The 24,771-nt window shown below is 47.8% G+C and overlaps 2 protein-coding genes across 2 annotated transcripts in view; both read left to right on the forward strand.

Annotated features, from left to right (window-relative positions):
• LOC132572179 (E3 ubiquitin-protein ligase TRIM11-like) overlaps window positions 1-1,829 on the forward strand; it is a 69,102-nt gene extending 67,273 nt beyond the window's left edge. Inside the window, exon 8 of the mRNA XM_060238985.1 lies at window positions 787-1,829. Coding sequence (XP_060094968.1) covers window positions 787-1,298 — 512 coding nt within the window. The 3' untranslated portion in view covers window positions 1,299-1,829. The remainder of the gene's footprint in view (window positions 1-786) is intronic.
• A 5,227-nt stretch (window positions 1,830-7,056) lies between these two features.
• Window positions 7,057-24,016, forward strand: LOC132572198 (E3 ubiquitin-protein ligase TRIM7-like). Its single transcript, XM_060239033.1, has 8 exons — window positions 7,057-7,489; window positions 7,680-7,844; window positions 14,079-14,174; window positions 15,005-15,232; window positions 16,717-16,739; window positions 19,052-19,170; window positions 20,179-20,211; window positions 22,967-24,016. Exons 1-8 carry the CDS (start codon window positions 7,058-7,060, stop codon window positions 23,482-23,484), a joined length of 1,614 nt encoding a protein of 537 aa, XP_060095016.1. The 5' UTR covers window position 7,057; the 3' UTR covers window positions 23,485-24,016.
• The last annotated feature ends 755 nt before the right edge of the window (window positions 24,017-24,771 follow it).

Raw genomic sequence — 24,771 nt, forward strand, 5'->3', positions numbered from 1 at the left:
CTGTCAACTAGGAGGTGTGGAGGGTCTCGGCTCCCCCCGCTCCCAGGCGCCTACTTGCAAGTAGGAAAGGAGCCATTCTTTTGTTGGCTAAGGGGTAGATGCAGAGATGGCCAAGGGGAGAATACTTTTTCTCAGAAGGCACTTGAGTCAGAGTGGGTACGCTGATCTGACCCTAATGGGCTTTATTACTTCAATTTTGGTTCTTTTGTGAACTGGTGGGCCTCTCTCAGAGTTCTTCACTCTGTTCTCTGAGGTGGTTTGTTTGGCGGGTTGGGACCCTTTTAGAGAGGGAGTTCTACTGCTTCAGGACCAGACTGGGGCCTGGGAGCGAAGCCCCTCCTCTCTAGGAATTGCAAAGTTCAGGGACTATCCTGGCTGTCATGGAGGAGCTTCCCCCAGAAACGTCTCCACCCCAGGCCCACAGAGAAGGAAGACTCATGGTAATGAGTCAAATCTTCTGTTCCTGTGTCTGATTTCCAACCAAATAGCTGTTGTTCTTTTTCTCTCCCTCACAGTTCTTTGCTTGGCATAGGATATGGGAGGAAATAGATTGTGTTTCTGTGGGTGCTTATTGTGTACTTTGTCTGCCTTCTCTTGAAGTGGACAGGAAGATTGCTCTGCCTTTTAAAAGGACAGGAGGAAGCAGGAGATCCTGTTGACCAAGGAGAGGGTGGCAGAAGTGGGAGGAGGCCATGACCGGCAGGAGGAGGAAGCGGAACAGGCCAAAGGGTGAAATCCCCCAGCTGATGCCATTTCTCTTCTTCTCTCTTTATCTTCCTCCAACAGCAAATGTGACTCTGGATCCAGACACGGCCCATCTAAAGCTCATCCTGTCTGAGGGTCAGAAAAGCGTAAGACGAGGAGAAAAGGCTCAAGCTCTGCCCACAAATCCTGTGAGATTTGAGAATTATGGTGCTGTGATGGGCCGTGAGGGATTCACAGGAGGCTGCCATTTCTGGGAAGTCCTTGTGGGAAGTGAGGAAGAATGGTCCTTGGGGGTGGCCAGAAAATCTGTAAAGAGGAAGGGAGACATAACCTTTAGTCCTGAGGAAGGGTTCTGGGAGGTGGGGAAGTGGGGGGGCAGCTACCAGGTTTCTGGAAAAGTCAGTGATCTGACCCTGAGTGGAGAGCTGAAGAGGATCCGAGTGTGCCTGAACTATGCTGGGGGGCGAGTGGCCTTTTTTGATGCTGACCGAGCAGCCCTTCTCTACGAGTTCTCTGGAGCCTCCTTCCATGGAGAGACCCTCCTGCCCCACTTTTGGGTGTATGGAAAAGGCCACCTCAGAATCTCTTCCTAAGACCTTTTCTTCAACCAGGACCATCAAGAAGAAAATAGTATTTCTCAAGAGTGCCCCTTTTTTGAGTCCTGTAGAGGCCTCTCTTGTCTCCAGTCACCAAAACAGACTGCAGTAAAGTGGAGACATTTCTCCCCCCCTCCATTTCCCAACATTCCTTTCTCCTCCTTTGTATCTTATTCCTTAAAGCAACAGTAACACCTTTCACATTGTAAAGGATAACAGGCTTGTACTACAGGAGAGCTCCAAGCAGACCATCAGCATCCTCTCCAGCCTCCATTATCCTCAAGGATGAGAGGAACCACTGCAGAGGAAGAAAGAAGAGATCCCGCATGTTTCTATTATTATTCTGGACTTCCTCTTTTCTTTACTGGACACCATCTGCTAGGATTTCCCAGTGTTCAGCCTACACTTTCTGACAGACACTGAAGGTCTTGTCGCTATCCAGGTTCCTGCGTTCACAGCATTTGTTTTTCAGTTGTACCAGAGACTGAGAAGATGTTATGCTTTTTATAAAGTTATGTTGTGTTGAAATCTCTGCTGCTTGATTTTTTAAAAAAGGGGGTGGGGATGGCAAGCCATTTCATAACTCCCAGACAAGCCCCAGAGGGTGCCGTCATTTACTGACTCGATCCATCTACAACTTTGCAGTTGGAGAGGAAAATCAGGAGGTGGATTTGCGTAACCAGGGTCCTGCTGAGCTATGCTTGCGTTAAGGTTACTCTTCTGGTTGTTTTTGAGTCTCTTTTCAAACCATTATGGGTCCTTTCATCCACACAGCCATCTCACTCTCCTTTGTGTCTCCAAGGAACGGGGCGCCCTGGTTTATCCTCACCGTGACCCAGTGAGAGAAGTCAGGCCAAGAGCGAGTGGGCTTCGTCCTGGAGAGTTTGGGAGCAAAGCTGGGGAGGCTGGGGTCTGGGGAGGGGCTGGACCAGAGGGGGGAGGGCGCAATGGCATAGAGTCCATCCTCTGAAAGGACCATTCTCTCCAAGGAAATGATTTATGTTGTTTGGAGATCACTTTTAATTCTGGGAGCTCTCCAGCCCGTCCCCCCCTCCCCCCAAGGCTTGCAATCTTATATGTGAGCAGAAATTTGAACCCAGGCCTCATCAGTTCAACTCTACCACACTGTACACTGCAACACACCGGTTCTCAGCTCTGACTGTCGTATTGTGTCATCTACACATTCCTAGACCTAATCTGGGCCAGGATCTTTGGATCCCCTTCATTTTTGCTCTAGACATTTCGATCCTCCAATCCTTATTTTCTGGTGCGTTATGCCTGCCAAAGACAGATGGACAGACACATGGGCCCTCACATTATTATAAATTTATTTGTGAAGCACTGTCTGTGGAATTGACACTGCAAAGTACAGAAAAACCGGTCTCTGCCCTGATGATCTTTCAATGTCATATTTGACATAAAGTAGGAGCGGAAGGTGCCAGCAGGGAGAAATGGGAAGAATACATAAATTCTAGGGATATGGAAGTAAGAAGTTCTGCCCAAGGGTTCAAAGAAAAAGGGGACCTTTAGGGAGGGAAGAGAGGCGATATCATGCAGGCCTTCTTGGGAGGCAGTTCCAGTTGTAAGAGGCAGGAAGGGAGTACTTGTTTGAGGGCGCAGGAGGCCTCGGGAGGCAGAGTGTGGTGAAACTGAAGGTCAGGGCCAGGGCTGTATCTGTGGGAAGGAGGAGGGAGGCGATGGAGGCCTTTGAAGGGCAGAATTGAGCTGTTTCTGCAGGATCTAGGAACAGATGAGAAGTTAATGGAGGGATTTAAAGAGATGTCATTTGATCAGCATGAAAAGGCAAGTGGAGGATCTGGGGTACAGAGTGCCTGACAGAAGGTGGCTTGAGGATGACAAGGTTGTCAATCCCCAGTTGGGGGCAGGGGGTCCCCTGGTTTGGAGCAGTGTTCCCTTTGAGCTGAGTTAGCATGAGCTAGCTCCCAGATTTTTAGCCTCCAGCTCACACATTTTGGTCTTCACGCAGGAAGGATGACCCCAGTGAATTATGCAGTAGCTCCTGACTTTAATGCCAGTAGCTCACAAAGTAGAATTTTTGCTCACAAGACTGCAGCTTAGAGGGAACATTGGTTTGGAGGCCCCCTGCTTCAGGGTTATCAGAAAGCAGGGGGTGGGAAGGGAATTGTCTGCTGGGCACTCCATTGTACCCCACAGAGACCAGCCCCCATAGAATTGATCCATGGGTATCGGGTGTGTGTTGAGGCAGAGGCACCAAATGTTCAGCATAGCATCTGGTGCTTCTAACCCACCCCCCTCCCAAATTTCAAAAAGATTGGACCAGGGATCCAATTCTATGAGCCCCAAATGAAGGTGCTCCCATCCTCCATTATTTCCAATGGAGGGATTTAAAAGGAGCACGATCCCCTAAAATGTGATGGCCAGAATTCCCTTTGGAGTTCAATGGTGCTTGTCCCTCCCTTGCTCCAGTCTCCAGGTATTTTCTGAGTCAAACTGGAAACCCTAGTTTGGAAGATCAGAGGGGAAGTGGAGAGGGCTGCAAGGGGAGAGGTGACCAGAGCAGGAACGAAACTTTGGGCAGAGAGGAAGTACCTTTTTGTTTAATGTCAAGGAAGGAGCCTGATGATCTGGCAAGAGACTGAAGATGGAAAGCAAAGGAGAGAAAAGAGGCAAAGATGAAGCCAAGGCCTCATGCTCATTCTACACAGATCGTTGTGGGTGATGTCAGGGAACGAAGGGAGGAGGAAACGAGGCCTCTGTGCTGGCCTCATTTATTGTTAATTGAATTTCTGCACATGAGCAAATTCTTTGCCTTCAGGGCTTCTTTTGTAGCAGCTCCTTTGCATATTAGGTCACACCTCCATGATGTAGCCAATCCCCCAAGAGCTTATAGGGCCTACTGTAAGCTCTTGGAGTTTTGGCCTAATGTGCAAAGGAGCTCCTGCTACAAAAAAAGCCGTGCTTGCCTTGATGCTCCAAGGAGTCCGTTCCATCCCACACTTCTTTCTTTTTTTGTGTTCAGGTCATCGCTGATGGCAGCCGCACAGAGTTGTCAGGCAAGGGATGTACAGAGGTGGCTTGCCATTGCCTGCCTCTCTGTAGCAACACTGGACTTCCTTGGTGGTCTCCCATCTAAGAGCCAGATCGTGTAGCTTCTGAGATATGATGGGATGGAGATAGCCTGGGCTGTCCAGGTCATGGCCCTCCCCCCACTAAAAAAAGTAAAGGCAGTCCCCTGTGCAAGCAAGCACCAGTCTCTGACTCTGGGGTGATGCCGCTTTCACAACATTTTCTTGGCAGACTTTTTACATTGTACTTTTTACAATGTTTGCCATTGCCTTCCCCAGTCATCTACACTCCCCCCCCGCCCCAGCAAGCTGAGTACTCATTTTGTCGACCCCGGAAGGATGGAAGGCTGAGTCAATCTCGAGCCGGCTACCTGAACCAGCTTTCGCTGGGATTAAACTCAGGTCGTGAGCAGAGAGCTTGAACTGCAGGACTGCAGCTTACCACTCTGTGCCACGCCCCCCCACCCCACTACTGGAGGAGTTTAAAAAAAATTGCTAACACCTAGATCAAAATAGTTTTATGTATTAAAATAACACTGCTATCTATAGCTGCAATGTTTTAATATCCAGAATTCATTAAAAAAAAACTTTAGTCCTTCCCCCCCCAGTTATGAACAATGTGCAGTCAGTCTCTCGGCTTGGCTTCGCAAACGAAGATTTAAGAAGGGTGCAATAGTCCACGTTTGCTGCAGGCTCGCTGGTGGCTGACAAGACCAATGTGGGACAGGCAGGTCCGGCCACAGCGGCTGCAGGGAAAAGTCTGATTTAGGGTTGGTCCTGTAGCAGTGCGATTCTTCCTCAATCTCCTTTTGTCCTCAAGACCAGCTATGCGTGTGTTCTCAAAGGAAGAGACAGCCTGGTGGATGGTGTGCCTCCATGCTTTGCGATCTGAGGCTAGGTCAGACCACTGGTGATGGTTGATGTGACAGGTGCTAAGGGATTTCTTCAAGGAGTCCTTGTACCTCTTCTTTGGTGCCCCTCTATTTCGATGGCCGGTGGAGAGTTCGCCATACAGGGCAATCTTGGGAAGGCGGTGGTTTTCCATCCTAGAAATATGCCCCGCCCAGCGCAGCTGCGTCTTCAACAGCAGTGCCTCGATGCTGGTAACCTCTGCCCACTTGAGGACTTCAGTGTTGGTCACAAAGTCACTCCAGTGGATGTTGAGGATGGTGCGAAGGCAGCGCTGATGAAAGCGCTCAAGGAGTCGCAGGTGATGACGGTATAAAACCCACGATTCGGAGCCATAGATGAGGGTTGTCATCACAACCGCTTTGTAAACATTGATCTTTGTGCCTTTTTTCAGATGCTTGTTGCTCCACACTCTTTTGTGCAGTCGGCCAAATGCACGGTTTGCCTTTGCCAGCCTGTTGTCAATCTCCTTGTCGATCTTGGCATCTGAGGAGATGATGCACCCCAGGTAGCTGAACTGCTGGACTGTCTTCAGAACTGTCTTCAGAACGGAAGCAGTCAGTACAGCTTCCGTTATATGTCTGCAATGAAAACTATCAGAGACTTACTCAAAAAGAAGTTAGTCATTGCCACAGCAGATCAACATAATGGCACATCAGCATTTTTTAAAAAACTACTGCTGAGCTGTGTTCCTTCTAAGCTGAGTTAGCGCGAGCTAGCTCACAGATTTTTAGCCTTCAGCTCACACATTTTTCTCTTAGCTCAGGAAGGATGACCCCAGAGCACACTAATTTATGCAATAGCTCACAACTTTCATGTCAGTAGCTCACAGCTTCAATGCCAGTAGCTTGCAAAGTAGAATTTTTGCTCACAAGACTGCAAGTTAGAGGGAACATTGCTGCTAAGCGCCTCAAAAGCTGGATAGGGCCTGGTCCTTTCTTGGCCTGTGTTAAGAAACAAACCGAATAAATGTTAGCAGGACAAGAGGAGATGACTCACTCTGCTGGACTCCTCCCTGAGGGGCTGTTCATCTGAGTTCTGGGTCTTGTACCTCCAGGGAAATGGAGAACTAGGGGGTTTCAGAAACAGAAGTTTTCAAGGGCTACTGGAATAATTATTTTTGTTTGTTTGTGTTCTAAAACTGTAGCAATGAAACAGCACTACTGCCATTTGTGTGTCCTAAAACTTATCATAAATGTTAATAACAGAATGCCTGTAAACATGCAGATGTCCTTCTCAGAAAACGTGCACTTTTTGTTGCTGGGATCCAAGTTCTTTGGCAAGAGCATTGTTGGGAGGTTAAGATAAGAAGGGTTGAGACCGGAAGATATTGAGATACTCAGCAGCCTGACCGGCTCCTTTCACCCCTACTTGCCGAGGACCTCTAACATCTCCCCAGACACCGGGATGTCTCCTCTGCCAGACCCCTCAGCCTCCCTCCCTTCCCTCCAAGGCGCCTAGTCCAAAGAAGTGCAAAGGCGGCGTTCTTTCTGTCTACTTTCTCTATATTTAAAGATGGCTTGCCATTGCAACTTTGTCTGACGAAGTCAGCTTAGAGCAGACTTGTTACATTCGGAACAAAATGTAGTTGGTCTTAAAGATGCCCTCCCCTTGTCTACTGCTTTGAACTTTTCCCAGCGCCTCTTTCTTGGCGGGCTTTGCTCGGCTGGTCGCTGATTGGGTGCCGGCTGCAGAGTCTTTCGCACGCAGGGAAACGCCCTCCTCGCTGCTTTGGGAAACACGGGAAGAACCGAAACCGATTCTGTTCTCTCTCTCTCTCTCTCCCTGGCCGAGGCAGCCATGGCGGCTGAAGGTGCTGTGCAGGAGCTCTGCGAGGAACTCTCTTGCTCCATCTGCCTGGACTTCTTCAGGGACCCGGTGACCATCGCCCAGTGCGGCCACAACTTCTGCCGAGCCTGCCTGACCCAGAGCTGGGGGGAGCGGTCGGGGGCCGCCGAGCTTTTTTGCCCCCAGTGCAGAGGAAGGGCTCAGCCCAACAGCCTCTGCCGCAACCAGAAGCTGGCCACGCTTGTGGCAATGCTCAAGAAAGGCAGCCCTTCGGCAGCGAAGGGGGGAGAAGGAGAAGGGGGCGTCTGCGAGAAGCACCGGGAGCCCCTGAAGTTTTTCTGCCGGGAGGACGAAGCCTCCCTCTGCGTGGTGTGCAGCAAATCCCAGAAGCACCGAGGTCACCAGGTGACTCCCCTGGAGAAGGAGGCTGCTGGAGAGAAGGAGGTAAGAAATCTCGGTGCATCTTCAATGCGGAATTCCGGCTTTCCCTGGATAATGAGCTAAGCCACTGCCTCCTTTGGTGGGAGGGGGGAGCCCTCAGCTGAGGATTTAGCGCATTTGCAAACTGTGACAGAGTTCAGAGATATGGGGTGGTAAATAAGACAAATGCAGTTCTTTTGGTTTTGGGCAGCAGAGAGTCGTGGCAGCTAGAACGGCAAGAGTTTGCCAGAAGCACCAGAAGCTGCTGAAGCTCTTCTGCAAGGACCATGAAGCCCCCATCTGCGTGGTCTGTGAGCAGTTTCAGGAACACCAATATCACGACATCGTTCCTGCGGAGGAGGCTGCCCAAGAGTACAAGGTAGGAAGACTACCAGATGGATCATGGTGGGGGAAGTGTTTGGATCCTCCCCAGCTGAACTCCTGGGTGTCCTACAAAACTTTTTCATAGAGCTACTCTTGGGCTTTGGATCCAGAACAGGAGCAAGAAGATTTGTCTTTGCTAAGAGGGTGACGCTGTCTGGTCATCCCATTGGTCTGCCAAGCCACAAGGGGGCAGCAACATTTCATAAGAACATCAGAGAAGGCATGTTGGATCAGGCCAATGGCCCATCCAGTCCAACACTCTGTGTCACACAGTGGCCAAAAAAATTATATATATATATATATATATATATATATATATATATATATATATATATATATACACACATACATACACACACACACAGATATAAACACACTGTGGCTAACAGCCACTGATGGACCTCTGCTCCATATTTTTATCTAACCCCATCTTGAAACTGTCTATGCTTGTAGCCGCCACCACCTCCTGTGGCAGTGAATTCCACATGTTAATCACCCTTTGGGTGAAGAAGGACTTCCTTTTATCCGTTTTAACCTGTCTGCTCAGCAATTTCATCAAATGCCCATGAGTTCTTGTATTGTGAGAAAGGTACTAATTTCTCTACCTTCTCCATCCCATGCATAATCTTGTAAACCTCTATCATGTCTCCCCGCAGTCGACGTTTCTCTAAGCTAAAGAGCCCCAAGCGTTTTAACTTTTCTTCATAGGGAAAGTGTTCTAGTTGCCCTTTTCTGCACTTTTTCCAGTAGGAGGTTTTAACTGGTTTTTTTCCCCTTTACACTATCTTCTTCCATTAATTAAAAAATGCTTCAGTGGAGTTGCTGTTATCCCTCTGGCCAGGGTTAGCATGGGACACAGGGTTAGCATTGGACATAGGACATCCTGCATGTATGTCTAGATTGGTCTTTGATGGCAGTTTTCTTTATTAAGTTTTATTAGTAATAAATCCCATTTTGAGGAAAATACAATGGGTGCTAGAAATTTGCTGTGGATGAGTGTCATGTGGGGTCTGGGAAGGGAAAGACAGAGGGAGTCAAGGTATGTTGAGAAGACAACTGATGGGAAGGGAAATGGAGAAAATGTGGGATAGTTAGCAGAGAAGGAGGTCGCTTGAGAAAGAAGGAATGGGGGCAAAAGAGAAGGAGGTAGATTGCTTTCCATCTCCTCATCCCTCTCTGCAGCCTCTACCTAGGAAAAATACAGTCTTTCTCTGTGGTGGGGAGAACCAAAGCAGCTTGCATCATTCTCCTCTTCCCCTTTTGATCTGCACAACAACCCTGTGAGGCAGGTTAGACTAAAAATATGCGATTAGTCCAAAATCGCCCAGTCAGCTTCCACAGCAAGAATCAGGGTCTGATAGACCCTTCTCTGAAGTGTCAACTGCCACATCATGCTGGCTGTTGTGTGTGTGTGTGTGGGGGGGGTGACCTCAGCAGAGTGTACTATTTTCTCCATTGAAGAAGAAGAAGAAGAAAAAGATATTGGATTTATATCCCGCCCTCCACTCCAAAGAGTCTCAGAATGGCTCACAATCTCCTTTACCTTCCTCCTCCATTGGAATCGAGAACAGTTGTAATTCTGAGGGATCTCCAGGTCTCACCTGGAGATTGACAAAAAATGTTCCCCAGGAGGAAATACCTGGTTTGGAGGATGGAGTCTATGGCATGGTACGTCTGAGTTCCCACTCCTCCACAAATTCCACCCACTCCAGGCTTCATCCCTCAGATCTTCAGAAATTTCCCAACCTGGAGTTATCAGTCCTCTGTCCTTCCCAGCCAACCATCAACCTACCTTTATCTGCTCTTCTGATTTCACCTTTCCATCTCTTCCCCCTCCTTGCAGTCTCTGCCTAGGAAAAGGACAGTCTTTCTCTGCAGTGGGAAGAACCAAAGCAGCTTACATCATTCTCCTCTTCCCCTTTGATCAGCTCAACAACCCTGTGAGGTAGGTTAGGCTGAAAGTATGTGGGTGGTCCAACATCACCCAGTCAGCTTCCACAGTAGAAACCTGGGTCTGGCAGACCCTGCTCTGAAACGCTGACTGCCACATCATAGTGGCCAGAACTAGTTAAGTCAAGCTTGTCCAACCTGTGGCCCAGGATGACTTTGAATGCGGCCCCAGCACAAATGACATAAACTCTCTTAAAACAGCACCTGGAACTGTGTGCTGCAGTGGTGGCAGATCCTGGAACTGAGGCTACATCTGGTTTTTCCTCCTGCTTGCTTCCCCCCCCCCCCCCACCACCAGAGAGGGCACTAAAGCTGACTCAGAGTACATGTGTGTGAATGCTCTTCCCTTGCTCCTGGGTGCTCTCCAGCTCTTCTTTCTTCCTGCTGAGGTTCCTCTGGATCTTCCACCCAGGACAAAGAGCTCTCAGCTCTGCTCTGGAGGTATCAGGGGTGGCTGTGGGCCCCTCTCTGGGAAAGTTGGAAGAAGAAGATGGAAGATATTGGATTTATATCCCGCCCTCCACTCCGAAGAGTCTCAGAGCGGCTCACAATCTCCTTTACCTTCCTCCCCCACAACAGACACCCTTTGAGGTGGGTGGGGCTGGAGAGGGCTCTCACAGCAGCTGCCCTTTCAAGGACAACCTCTGCCAGAGCTATGGCTGACCCAAGACCATGCTAGCAGGTGCAAGTGGAGGAGTGGGGAATCAAACCCCGTTCTCCCAGATAATACTTAACCACTACACCAAACTGGCTCTCCGGGAAGTTGGGAAGTAGCATAGCCAGCCTCCCAAGCTCCTGGACGGGCTTGTGGGGTGGGGTGGGAGTTTTCCCTGTCAGAGGGCTGCTGGCCCCCTCTGTGAACGTTGGAGGTGGGGTGTGTGTGGTGGAGCTGGGCTTGCTGTCCTCAAAATGGAGATGGCTCCACTGCCTTGGGTGGATTCTGTTGCATTCTCCCTCCTTCTCTTTACTGTGGGAGTTCCAGAATCCCCTTACCCTTCTCTGTAACTGTGACTGTGACTGGAAAAGAGACACACAGAAACAGCCCCCCCCCCGTCTTTGGAGAGAGAGGTTTAAAAAAAAGCGTGTAGAAAAAACAGGACTCTTGCTTTAAAAACAAATCAATGACTCCCCCCCCCCTTTTTTTTTTTTTGCTCCTGACAGTGAGTCTTCTGCACTTGGGATGGCTTTACAAGCAGGCCTGTGTATGTCAGCAGAAAGCCAGCTTCAGTTGGGAAGCAGGGGCTGGTGTGAAAAAGAAAAAAAATCTGCTTACTCCCTTCCCCCTCTTCTGTTCCAAGCTTCTGAAGGAGGGCACGGAGAGGAAACAATGATTTCCCTTCCCCCTCTGTCAGAAATTTAGAGGCATGGTTTGGGAGCAGAGCAAAACAAACGTCTCTTCCACCCAACCCTGTAGCAACCAAGGGGCCTGGCCACCTAGCAGTTTTTATAGGCCCCCTCTGCAGCCTCAGTTCCCCCAGCCCTTCATTTGTATCACCTGTCGATTCTAAGCAGACTGAATTCTTGATTATATTGAGCTGAGACAGGCTGCAGGGAGGATGACAAATCAGGAAGAAGGAGGAGCGGAGCCCGAGTCCCTCACAGACTGCCTCACACCTTGAACATATATGAACATATGAAGCTGCCTTATACTGAATCAGACCTTTGGTCCATCAAAGTCAGTATTGTCTTCTCAGACTGGCAGCGGCTCTCCAGGGTCTCAAGCTGAGGTTTTTCACACCTATTTGCCTGGACCCTTTTTTGGAGATGCCAGGGATTGAACCTGGGACCTTCTGCTTCCCAAGCAGATGCTCTACCACTGAGCCACCGTCCCTAAAGCAGACAGATGGAACTCTTCATCATGCATGGGGGCTACATAGGAGAAAGTAATTTTAAAAGTATGATGGGAGTAAGGTTTTATTATGACAACTCTAATTCAATAAGCATTTTAAGGTAGATGCTGAGCTGATATAATTTAGTGCACCTTCCAGTGATGTCAGGAGTTTGTGGCATATGCAAATGAGTTATACAAATGAGTTGTGCTAATGAGTTCCAGCACCTCTTTTTCTACAAAATGACCCCTGAATAGGAAAGATTTGGATTGGGAAGTAGCTCTTGAAAAAGAGGAGAGAGGAACAAAGAAAAGAAAGAAAAAGAGTTAGGAGGAGACTGATGGGTTTGTACAACAACAAAGTGTGTACACCACTGCTCATGCAGAATTCCACTCTGGCATGACAACAGCCACTATTGCAATAACACCCTTTTGTGCATGTAAACAAAGAACTGCCAGAGAAAACTGCAGCCTTAGTCATTGCCTTACCTTCAATTGGGCAGTGTGCTCCTCCCTTTCCTCCTGCTAACCAAAGTACCCACTGATACTTTGTGTAAGGAGCCCGCCCTCACCTATCTGAAGGAAACAAACGCAGTGCCGAGAGAAGCATGCAGCTACAGAATTTTGGATGAGGCAAAGGAAACCCCCAAACCCCTATTTTCTCTGGAAAGCAAAGGACATTTAAAGGCATGGTTCCTGCTTTCAGCCCTGGGCCATTTGCAGCAGAACTTGGAAGCAGAAAGGGTATTAAGCCCCTATGTTTCTGGGAGGGGTGGGATGATTTTCTTTATTGATCCCCCCCCCCCCTTCCTACAATGGCCTGGTTTGGGCCACTAGTTTTACGTTGCCCTCTTTTCTTTTATAATTTTTTTTTAAATGAAGTTTTATTACCTAGATATATATATTTTCTATATCGGTGATCACAAACTCGGGACCTGCTTGATGATTTTAAAAAACCCTTCGAATGGGGCAGCGCATAATTAGGATTATTACGCAAGAGCTTTTCAGCTTATATCCGGTGGCGGATATCACAAAAATTATGCACGGACCTTTTTTGGCTCATCATCAGCTGTCATTAGTATTTGTGTATTTTATGTGCAGCCCAAGACAATTCTTCTTCTTCCATTGTGGCCCAAGGAAGCCAAAAGGCTGGACATTCCTGAGTTAAGTCATGCCAGCTTGATGGCATCAGGTAACACAGAGGGTAGGAAACCTCTAGATGGAGGCCGAAGGTCTCCTATCACAACTGAACTCAAGACATCAGATCTCTTTCCCCCTGGAGAATATAACTGCTTTGGTGGGTGGACTGGGGCCTCTCCGTCCCCCAAAGTCTGGCTTCCACAAAATCTCCAGGAATTTCCCAGCTTGGAGCTAGCAACCTTAGTCAGGACTGGCCCCAATGAGTTCTCCCTCAAAGGCCAAAACAGGCCTCCTCTCCCTGCCTTTTACTGACAGAACCAAACTTTGTTGTTGGGTTGCCAGGTTCAACTCAGAAAACATCTGGGGACTTCAGGGGTGGAGCCAGGAGACTTTCCATTCCCCTCCCCAAAATAAATAAAAAATGCAGCAGTGCAGTTCCCCTAAATACAGTCTTAATTTCCTCATCCCCTAGCAGCTGGCAGTACTTCCACTAAATGAAAGTGAACACACACACACACTCACAAAGCAGGCAGAATAACTTCGTTCACAAGCACACACTTTTGTGATCTCACTAGGGTAATTTACTCATTGAAGAATGTAACCATCTTTTGTATTTCAACCAATTTCTTTAGACTAACATGAAAATGAAAGCAGAGCGGCCTAGGGGGTGGAGTTTTCCTCCAAACAATCAGAGGGACCTGTGCTTGCTTCTCTTCCTTTTACACGCTCACCAGGAAGACCCAGGTGGCTCTGCCTACTTCCCCATCCGTTAAGTTTTTCTCTTGGTCTTCCATCCAGGTATCTCAAATTCACCTGCCCTGCTTTGTCACACTAATTATCTCCAACAGCAGGCACTGAAGGGAAAGCAAAGACAGCTTCTGCAGTGGCTCAGTCTTAAACACAGGAGTCTGTATTCTCTGTCTCTCTTTTTTGCTCTCTTTCCCCCCCTCTCTCTGTAGACCTAGAATAAAAGGGATTGGGGTTTTTTTTGTCTATGTCTCTCTGGCTGTTTGGTTCCCCAGAGGAGGAGGGGAAGGAGTCCTCAGCTGTGGCTGTTTCCCTCCCTTTCCCTCCCTCAGCCAATCAATCCAGCAAAGGCTTTCTTTCTTTCCTCTGCGAAGCAGTGCCTCAGTCCTCAGTCTGGAACGCAACAGACTTTGAGTAGGGGTTGACGGGCTGAAGGTTGATGGAGTGCACACCATAGCCAATGTGAGACCTGGATTTGGCTTCACCACAGGGCTTTTTTATATAGAGTATCCTAAACTTTTGAAAAGAAACAAAACTGAATTTTGGAACCATTTCCCCTCCTAGGATCAGTTCTGCAATTGTGTGGAGATTCTGCTGAAGGAGAGAAACAAAATCCTGGCATACAAAGCTGATATAGTGAAGGAAAGCCAAGACCTGCTCGTAAGTATCAGTATTGCAGTCCCAAATGCAGAAAAGTCATGTGAGAAGGAAGCCTCTCGCTATTGGGAATGGCTTGGTTTCCCACAGGACAGTTAATGAGAGACCTCTTAGAAATCACATTTTGTGAATGTTAAGAGGAGCACCTTTCCTCTCAGATCTCTGTGATGAGAACTTTAGTTTACTGTACCAGTGCAAAAGCTACATGTGAAAATAATCCTAGTGTTCCTTTGTGTGGAGACTCAAGACGCTCGTTCAGCTCTTTTGTCTTCAGCAGACACTGAAAATGTACACAGGGGGGAAAACACGGAAGACAATTCAGAATACTTGAGTGTGAAGGCAGCCTCCTCCTATATGGAATTTGTTTCCAACAAAGAGGGAATGAGAGACCACTTAGAAGGCGCTTTTCTGAATATGAAGAGGCACACCTTTCCTATTATATCTCTGTAATGTTGGGTGCTATACCAGGTTCACATGATAGGAACCTTAGCGTCTCAGTGTGTGTCTGAGGGGTGGACGTGAGAAGATTCTTCAACTGTTTTTGTTCTTTGCTGCTGCATATGTTGTCCCTCTGGCCAGGGCTAGCAGGGGAAACAGGATAAGCTGCACTTATGTCTAGTTTGGCCTTTGATGACAGTTTTGCTTTTTATGTTTTGTAAAGTAAAACAGTACTCCAAGAAGAAATTGATGCAAAGATAATTCATGTGGATTTTCTCTTTCCCTACCGAACGTTGATATGATCTCCAGGAAAGACAAAATTCCCTTTCCGGCAGGAGTCTCCTCAGAGCCGTCTTCCCACTGTGGGCACTGTTATTCTTCTTTTTCTGTCTCAGAGGCAAACCAAAGGAGAGCGACAGAAAGCGCTGATCAAGTTTAGGCAACTACAGAAGTTTCTGGAGGAACAAGAGAAACTTTTCCTGGCCCAGATGGAAGAGGTGGAGAAGGAGGTGGCAAGGAAGAGGGATCAGCACCTGGCCAGACTCTTTGAGGAACTCTCCTCTCTGGAAAGCCTCATCCGAGAAATGGAGACGTGTCAACAGCCAGCCAGCAGTCTCCTGCAGGTAGAAGTGTGGCAGGAATAGCCCAGGGTCACCTTGGGGAGAATGCTGGCTCCAGATCTTCTAAGTGCCACTTAGCAGAAAAGCAAGCTAGCCCTGTTTAAGAAAAGCAAGCTAGCCCTGTTATATACAACAATAGAGAATCACAGCAAATAGATTTAAATTAAATAGAAAATCACTTTGAACTTAACAGAAATGCTCTAATAACTATTTTGCAACAATCGACGTATTTATATATTCACTTTCTATACGTAATCAATTCCATACAAGTGCTAATAACGGTACAATCCATATTCCATTCAAGGAATCCATATTCCATTGTCTGCTAGTGAGTTTCCAGGTCTGCAGAAAGGCCGCTTTCCTCTGTGTTCCTTTACATCTCCAGCAAGCGGCAGACTGGACAATCTCTGAGTCCCTATGAAAGTCCAGCCCCTGGAAATGCATTCTTCCCCCACCCTGAGCCCTCTGCTCCTCCCAGATAAACGGAGGCTGCTCAGCTTCCATCTCAGAAATCTGGGGAACGCCATGCAAGTAAACCCAGGTTCATGGGTTGCTGTTTCAAGAAAACCAACTAGGAAAGAGGGTCACATGCAAAGTTTTTCACAGCAAGTTTTAAAAGGAGGAGCAGGAAATGTATCCTATATTGTGTGCTTGGAGCAACAGACTCTAATCTGGAGAACCAGGTTTGATTCCCCACTCCTCCACATGCGGCCAGCTTGGTGACCTTGGGTCAATCACAGTTCTCTGAGCAATTCTCTTAGAGAAAAGCAGTTCTCTCAGAGTTCTCTGTCTGTTGTGGGGAGAGGAAGGTAAGGAGACTATAAACCACTCTGAGTGAATGGCATTCTCTTCTTTTTCTGTGGATACCATCCTCCGCCCTCTACCTCTGGGCTTTAAAGAGAAGGGCAGTGGCTAGATTGCTATAGTGTTGTGACGGTATAATCTGTGGCACTAATCCCTAGCTTTTGTTTTAAAGAACATGCAGGCTGCACATTTCCAGTTTTATCTCTGCAATGATAAGGACTTTACTGTTTTAAAAAATGAAAGCTGGGTATCAGTATGCTGTTATGATGCTAGTGTAATCTACGTATTATTTTTAAGCCTAGAAAATGCCCTCCAATGAAAAGAAATCACAGTGACTCAGGGCTGAGGCTAGGAAATTTGCTGGGAATGCCTCTGCATCCGTGGGTGGCCACAACGGGAACACACCCTAATCTGTGAGCTTCCTGCCTTCCATGTGAGGAAAAATCTGTCTGTGAAAGTTGCCACTGTTGAGTTGTCAAAGCAGATCACCTAGCTCTACTTTTTCTGCTGTTATTAACTTCACAGAGATTTTCTCTCATAGATCTACCCCAGTCTATCAGTGAAGTCTGCTAGCTGGACACAAGTGAAAGGATAGAATGGAGAATCTTCCAGAGTTTGAGAGGTCTTCCTGGTATGGTCTTTTAGCAAGCACTGAGGTCTCTCTCTCTGCCTTTTTTCTTTAGGGTGCCAGAAGGACCTTGCAGAAGTAAGTAGGCTTTTAACATTAATCTTCTTAATGCTGGAAGTGGTCTAGGTATCCTGTGGAGAATGTGGTCCTTCAGGATCATGGCTGAGGGTCAAATCAGTTGTAATTAAGAGCGTGGATCGCCATCTGACTGTCAGTGGCAAACAGCATATGCCCAAAGCCTCATCCATAGGAAATGGGGGCGAGGTCCTTGGTTGGCACCTAGCTTTACATCTCTAGAACAATGGTCCCCAACCTTTTTGAGGCTGCAAGTACCTTTCAGATTCTGACATGGTGTGGAGGGTGCCGCCACAGGAGATAGTGGCACTCACAAAATGGCTGCTACAGCTTACCTTCAGTCACACAGTGAAGATCCTTGTGATGTGGTGGCAAATGCTGCCAGAACAACATTTATCCAAAACACCTCACGAAACACAGAGTTCAGGTCTCATCAGCTTTGCTTATTCCACAAAATGGCAGGTGGCGAACTTTACTTGGCCCAAATAATGCCTTGGTTGGCATCATGGCTGGGTGCAGGGGCACTTGGATGTCCTCCCAACCCAGTCTGATGATGACTGCCCAATCCAAACTGGTGCACTCTGTTGTGTCAAAGAGGGTAGGGTGAGACTACACATCATGAATCAGAAGTTGGCTTGCCTGCCATATTTCTACCAATGCTCCTGAATCACATGGCATCTAAACATTCTGCTCGGCTTTTTTTTTCTGGCAGGAACTCCTTTTCATATTAGGCCACACACCCCTGATGTAGCCAATCCTCCAAGAGCTTACAGTAGTCCTAGTAAGAAGAGCCCTGTAAGCTGTTGGAGGATTGGCTACATCATGGGGGGGGTGTAGCCTAATAGGCAAAGGAGTTCCTGCTACAAAAAAAAGGTGGTTTGCCATTGCCCTCCCCAGTCATCTGCACTTTCCCCCCAGCAAGCTGGGTACTAATTTTACTGACCTCAGAAGGATGGAAGGCTGAGTCAACCTTGAGCCGGCTACTTGAACCCAGCTTCCACCGGGATCAAACTCAGGTCGTGAGCAGAGGTCGACTGCAGTAATGCAGCTACCATTCTGCACCATGGGGCTCTTATAGTACATGCATATCTGGGTACAGTGATAACATATGATGTGTTTCCTTTCTTTAAGTATCTGCCACACTCTTAAAAGCATAAGAAAAGCCTGCTGGATGAGACCCGTGGCTCATCTAGGCCAGCATCCTGTTTCATGCAGTGGCCAACCAATTGTCCTGGAGGGCCAGTCAAACTGAGCACAGAGGCTTATGGGCTCCCCTTCCACCCCCTAGCACTTGTGCTTAGAGGTGTGCTGCCTCTGGATATGGGGGCTTCCTTCAGTCCTTGAGTCTAGCAGCTATTTATCAATGGGCCCCTCCATGAATCTGTCTAATCCCCTTTGAAAGCTCTCTGTTCTGGTGGCCATCAATCACTATCTCAGCCTGCAGCGAATTCTCAACAACTTTGTTGGGTACCCCTCAGTTCTAGTACTATAGGAGGGAGAGGAAAAAACATCAAAGTGATGTACCTGATTCTGCCCTCCTCCGTTTTCTCCTCACAACAGCCCATTTTTTGTGTGAGAGAGAGTGGTCTGACGTCACCCTGGTTGAGAGTGGGATTTAACTAGGGCCCTACAGTCCTACTCCAGAACTCTCACCAGCTTTCTTTTTCTTCACTTAGGCATTTGCCAGACAGAGAGGAGTAGGGGATGTGGGGTTGCTGTTCTCAGGGCCAACTTGACATTTGATTTTTTTGGAGAGTTTGACCTGGGCTCCACAGTGCCACGCAGCAGCTGCAGAGAATGGCTGTTAAAAAAGAAAGCAGGCCTTGTTTAGGTCTCAAATGCCGCTGTGGGAGAGGAAGGGCTGCTGCCTCCTTTTCCCAGAGTTGTTTTTTTCATGCTGAGACAGTGCCGGGGCAGGGAATTTCCCTGTTTACGCTGATCCACATGCACAAAATACTACACAAGGAGCAGCAAAAATGGGCAAATAATTTCCCTAGTGCTATTTTAGTGTGCAAAAACAGTTGACATGGGGGGGTCAGTTTGAGTCTGAAAGAGCTGTCTTTTATTTTGTGGTAGACATTCCCTTTGGCTACTGTGTGGCTCTATGAACATAGGTCAGATTCATAAGAAAGCAGGAGGTACAGTGAGGTGAACAGTCCTTTTCAAATAGCCCCTCATCTTTCTGTGCTTTCAGCCTCAGTCTGTGTCTCTCTGCTTTCTACCAGCTCCTTCCTCTGCTTTTCTAATCCACTTGTGTGTGGAGGGGGGTGGGATTCTGAACTGAATGGATGTCACCTTAATGAGATTTTCCTCAGGTATGAGGAAAAGGAGCCGTTTGAGAGTCCAGTGGCTTTTCCTCTTGCGCTGAAGTGGCGTATCTGGTACTTCTCGGATTTAAATCCGCTTTTGGAGGCCATCAAGAAGCAATTCGAAGGTAATGAAGAAACACTGCAGGTGTTTCAGACTGGACATTAGAGTGGGCCTGATGTGTTTTCGTCTGCTCCAGCTCGCTTATAACATCAGCAGACCCAGGAACGTGGGAAATGTATGTATCATCAGAAGGCCATTTTAGTTCATCATGTAAAGTTTTCTGGTCAAAATTGCACTATATGGATTTCTATGTTGCTGATCTCTAATCATTACTGTGACCATGCAAGGGCAAATTGAGAGGAAAATGGTCCAACAAGCACCTAAAATGATAGGGATCAGGAGGAAACTGCCCTTCAGGCATCTGCATTTAATGAAGACACCCACCTTCAGGGACACCCCCCTCCTTTCTCTTTGCAGTGTGCCTGTGGCCAAATGAGACTTATCAAAACTGTTCCCTTTAATTGTCTGTGTTCGTTTGAATATGTCCTAGCTGTGCCCACAGAAAGTTCTCAAGGGGACCACAGTGCTGTCGTAGTTACACCCTTCTAATACCATTGAAATCAGTGATTTTAGAAGGCGCTATGGAAACTGTTTCAAATCATCCTCAATTTACCTGGATTGGATCCTTAGGCCACAGTCTGTAGCACACTTTCTGTGAGGTGGATCTTAATTAATGCAAAGTGATCTGTGAAAATGAATTTGAATATTTCCACCCAGATTCCCCCCCCCCCAGAAATAGTTTCTGCTTAACCTTTCAGCTGTAACTCGGAAGAAATACGTAACTATGTACCATGAAGTCACGAGGGACTTATGGCGACCCCAGCCAGAGGTTTTCAAACCGAGTGACAAACAGAGATGGTTTGCTGTCCTCCCCTCCCCCCCTGCAAAGTCTTCTTTGGTCACCCATCCAAGTACCGACCCAGCTTAGCTTCTGAGATCTGACAAGTTGGGACTATATCATGCCACCAACCCTCCCCAAGAGAAAATAGTATTATTAACTGATACTTTTGTCCTAAGATTTGCAATAAGCACAAGGGTGTGCTGTTCACTTTCTGTTCCTTTGCTTCCTCAGACACTCTGGATTCTGAACTTCACCTGCAGAAAGGTACGTTTTTCTCCATACACACTCAATTATTTCTGAACTAAAAAGCTTCACTGTACAAGTTTTGTGTTCTTCTGCTTGGTGTTTGCAAGCATCAGGATAGTGTCTTCGTGGCTCTGCAAAATATATGTGAGGCAAGGAAACAATTCTTGATGCTGAAAGACGTCTGTGGCTTGGCTGAGTTCCATAAGAAAAGTCTCAATATTCTTCTGCCAAAGGTGGCTGTTGAGGCATCCATTTTTCCAGCCCAGGGAAGATCATGCCTGAAGGTCAATAACTCTGTGTTGGTAACTGCAGTTCAGAAGAGATTCCAAGTGGTAATATAGCAGTTCTTTTAAAATTGCAGCTGAGAATACAACAGACATTAGTTTTTGGAGCAGTGTTAATAGAAGCAGGAAGGGGACATGAATTAAGTACCAAATATATTTCTTTCAGTTCTAGTTTGATCCTGGCCACCTCCACAGGGATTACCTGCCCCATGTTCAACACTCTTGTGTAGCAGGTTTTTTCCCTGCTTCCCCACTGCATTTGTGCATCTCTTGGACTTTCCCAGCTTTCTGAAACCTCATTTCCACTGAAGTTTTGGGAAGGATTGCAGCGAAGTGTGGTTGGCTGCTGTATGAGTGGGAGAATTCAGAGTTTCTCAACCTCTGTGGCCACTATTTCCCTGACCTTGTCCTGTGGTGAGCATTTCCTCACCTGACCTCTGGGGGGATTTTTATTTTTTTAAAAAATAGTTTCCAGGATCTGTTATATCATGATCTCGATGTGATGTCTTACCAAATGTGTACCTGGTTTTCTGAATTCCCAGCTTTGTTAAAAAGTAATAATTAAAAAGTGATATGAAGATGATATTGGATTTATATCCTGCCCTTCACTCTGAATCTCAGAGTGGCTCATAATCTCCTTTACCTTCCCTCCATCCAACAACAGTCACTTTGTGAGGTGGGTGGGGCTGAGAGAGATCTCCCAGAAGCTGCCCTTTCAAGGACAGCTCTGAGAGAGCTATGGCCGACCCAAGGCTTTTCCAGCAGCTGCAAGTGGAGGAGTGGGGAATCAAACCCAGTTCTCCCAGTTAAGAGTCCACGCACTTAACCACTACCCAGACTGGCTCTATCAAGCACTGTAATTTCAAAGAGCCCTCCCCCTCTTTATTTTATTTCCTTTCCTGGTCAGCCCTCCTTGCTGATGGATAAAAGGAAGTAGTTTTTCACCCAAAGGGTGAATAACACATGGAATTCACTGCCACAGGAGGTGGTGGTAGATACAAGCATAGCCAGCTTTAAGAGGGGATTGGATAAACATATGGAGCAGAGGTCTACCAGTGGCTATTAGCCATAAGGTATAGATGGAACTCTCTGTCTGGGGCAAATGATGCTCTGTATTCTTGGTACTTGGGAGGGGCAACAGTGGGAGGGCCTCAAGTGTCCTGGCCCCACTGATGGACCTCCCAACTCCAGATCAACCACTACACAGACTGGCTCTCTCAAGCATTGTAATTTCAAAGATCCCTCCCCCCCTTTATTTTATTTCATTTCCTGGTCAGCCCTCCTTGCTGACGGATAAAAGGAAGTAGTTTTTCACCCAAAGGATGATTAACACATGGAATTCACGGCCATAGGAGGTGGTGGTGGATACAAGCATAGCCAGCTTTAAGAGGGGATTGGATAAACATATGGAGCAGAGGTCCATTAGTGGCTATTAGCCACAAGGTATAGATGGAACTCTGTCTGGGGCAGTGATGCTCTGTATTCTTGGTACTTGGGAGGGGCAACAGTGGGAGGGCTTCTAGTGTCCTGGCCCCACTGATGGACCTCCTGATGGCGCCTGGTTTTTTTGGCCACTGTGTGACACAGAGTGTTGGACTGGATGGGCCTTTGGCCTGATCCAACATGGCTTCTCTTATGTTCTTATGCTCTTCTTCTCCTCTCTTTCTGGAGCAGTTCTCAGGAGCTCCTGCAGGTTTCGCTGGCTGTCACCTAGGAGGTGTGGAGGGTCTCGCCTCCCCCCCTCCCAGGTGCCTACTTGCAAGTAGGAAAGGAGACAGCTTTTTGTTGGCTAAGGGGTAGGTGCAGAGATTGCCAGGGGGAGAATACTTTTTTCTCAGAAGGCACTTGAGTCAGAGTGGGTATACTGATATGACCCTAATGGGCTTTATTACTTCAATTTTGGTTCTTTTGTGAACTGGTGGGCCTCTCTCAGAATTCTTCTCTCTGTTCTCTGGGGTGGCTTGTTTGGCGGGTTGGGGCCCTTTTAGAGAGGGAGTTCTACTGCTTCAGGACCAGACTGGGGCCTGGGAGCGAAGCCCCTCTTCTCTAGGAATTGCAAAGTTCAGGGACTATCCTGGCTGTCATGGAGGAGCTTCCCCCAGAAACTTCTCCACCCCAGGCCCACAGAGAAGGAAGACTCATGGTAATGAGTCAAATCTTCTGTTCCTGTGTCTGATTTCCAACCAAATAGCTATTCTTCTTTTTCTCTCCCTCACAGTTCTTTGCTTGGCATAGGATATGGGAGGAAATAGATTGTGTTCCTGTGGGTGCTTATTGTGTACTTTGTCTGCCTTCTCTTGAAGTGGACAGGAAGATTGCTCTGCCTTTTAAAAGGACAGGAGGAAGCAGGAGATCCTGTTGACCAAGGAGAGGGTGGCAGAAGTGGGAGGAGGCCATGACCGGCAGGAGGAGGAAGCCGAACAGGCCAAAGGGTGAAATCCCCCAACTGATGCCATTTCTCTTCTTCTCTCCTCATCTTCCCCCAACAGCAAATGTGACTCTGGATCCAGACACAGCCCATCCATGTCTCATCCTTTCTGAGGGTCAGAAAAGCGTGCGAGTGGGAGAAAAAGCTCAAGCTCTGCCCACAAATCCTGAGAGATTTGAGACGTATGGTGCTGTGCTGGGCCGTGAGGGATTCACAGGAGGCTGCCATTTCTGGGAAGTCCTTGTGGGAAGTGAGGAAAGCTGGGCTGTGGGGGTGGCCAGAAAGTCTGTGAGGAGGAAGGGAGGCCTCACTTTTGCTCCTGAGGAAGGGATCTGGGCTGTGGGGAAGGAGTCAGGGATGCACAAGGCTTATATAAAAAAACATTACCCTCCCCTGACTGTGAGTGGGGAGCTGAAGAGGATCCGAGTGTGCCTGAACTATGCTGGGGGGCGAGTGGCCTTTTTTGATGCTGACCGAGCAGCCCTTCTCTACGAGTTCTCTGGAGCCTCCTTCCATGGAGAGACCCTCCTGCCCTTCTTTAGGGTGTATGGAAAAGGCCACCTCAAAATCTCTTCCTAGGACTTTTTCTTGACACCAGGACCATCAAGAAGAAAATAGTATTTCTCAAGAGTGCCCCTTTTTTGAGTCCTGTAGAGGCCTCTCTTGTCTCCAGTCACCAAAGCAGACTGCAGTAAAGTGGAGACATTTCTCCCCGCCTCCATTTCCCAACATTCCTTTCTCCTCCTTTGTATCTTATTCCTTAAAGCAACAGTAACACCTTTCACATTGTAAAGGATAACAGGCTTGTACTACAGGAGAGCTCCAAGCAGACCATCAGGACCCTCTCCAGCCTCCATTCTCCTCAAGGATGAGAGGAACCACTGCAGAGGAAGAAAGAAGAGGTCCCGCATATTTCTATTATTATTCTGGACTTCCTCTTTTCTTTACTGGACACCATCTGCTAGGATTTCCCAGTGTTCAGCCTACACTTTCTGACAGACACTGAAGGTCTTGTCGCTATCCAGGTTCCTGCGTTCACAGCATTTGTTTTTCAGTTGTACCAGAGACTGAGAAGATGTTATGCTTTTTATAAAGTTATGTTGTGTTGAAATCTCTGCTGCTTGATTTTTTAAAAAAGGGGGTGGGGATGGCAAGCCGTCTCATAACTCCCGGACAAGCCCCAGAGGGTGCCGTCATTTACTGACTCGATCCGTCTACAACTTTGCAGTTGGAGAGAAAAATCAGGAGGTGGATTTGCGTAACCAGAGTCCTGCTGAGCTATGCTTGCGTTAAGGTTACTCTTCTGGTTGTTTTTGTGGCTCTTCTCAAACCATTATGGGTCCTTTCATCCACACAGCCATCTCACTCTCCTTTGTGTCTCCAAGGAACGGGGCGCCCTGGTTTATCCTCACCGTGACCCAGTGAGAGAAGTCAGGCCAAGAGCGAGTGGGCTTCGTCCTGGAGAGTTTGGGAGCAAAGCTGGGGAGGCTGGGGTCTGGGGAGGGGCGGGACCAGAGGGGGGAGGGCGCAATGGCATAGAGTCCATCCTCTGAAGGGACCATTCTCTCCAAGGGAAATGATTTATGTTGTTTGGAGATCACTTTTAATTCTGGGAGCTCTCCAGCCCGGTCCCCCCTCCCCCCAAGGCTTGCAATCTTATATGTGAGCAGAAATTTGAACCCAGGCCTCATCAGTTCAACTCTACCACACTGTACACTGCAACACACCGGTTCTCAGCTCTGAGTGTCGTATTAATGTGTCATCTACACATTTCTAGACCTAATCTGGGCCAGGATCTTTGGATCCCCTTCATTTTTGCTCTAGGGATTTCGATCCTCCAGTCCTTATTTTCTGGTGCGTTATGCC

The sequence above is a fragment of the Heteronotia binoei genome, chromosome 5 (assembly GCF_032191835.1).
Source record: "Heteronotia binoei isolate CCM8104 ecotype False Entrance Well chromosome 5, APGP_CSIRO_Hbin_v1, whole genome shotgun sequence".
Classification (NCBI taxonomy): domain Eukaryota; kingdom Metazoa; phylum Chordata; class Lepidosauria; order Squamata; family Gekkonidae; genus Heteronotia; species Heteronotia binoei.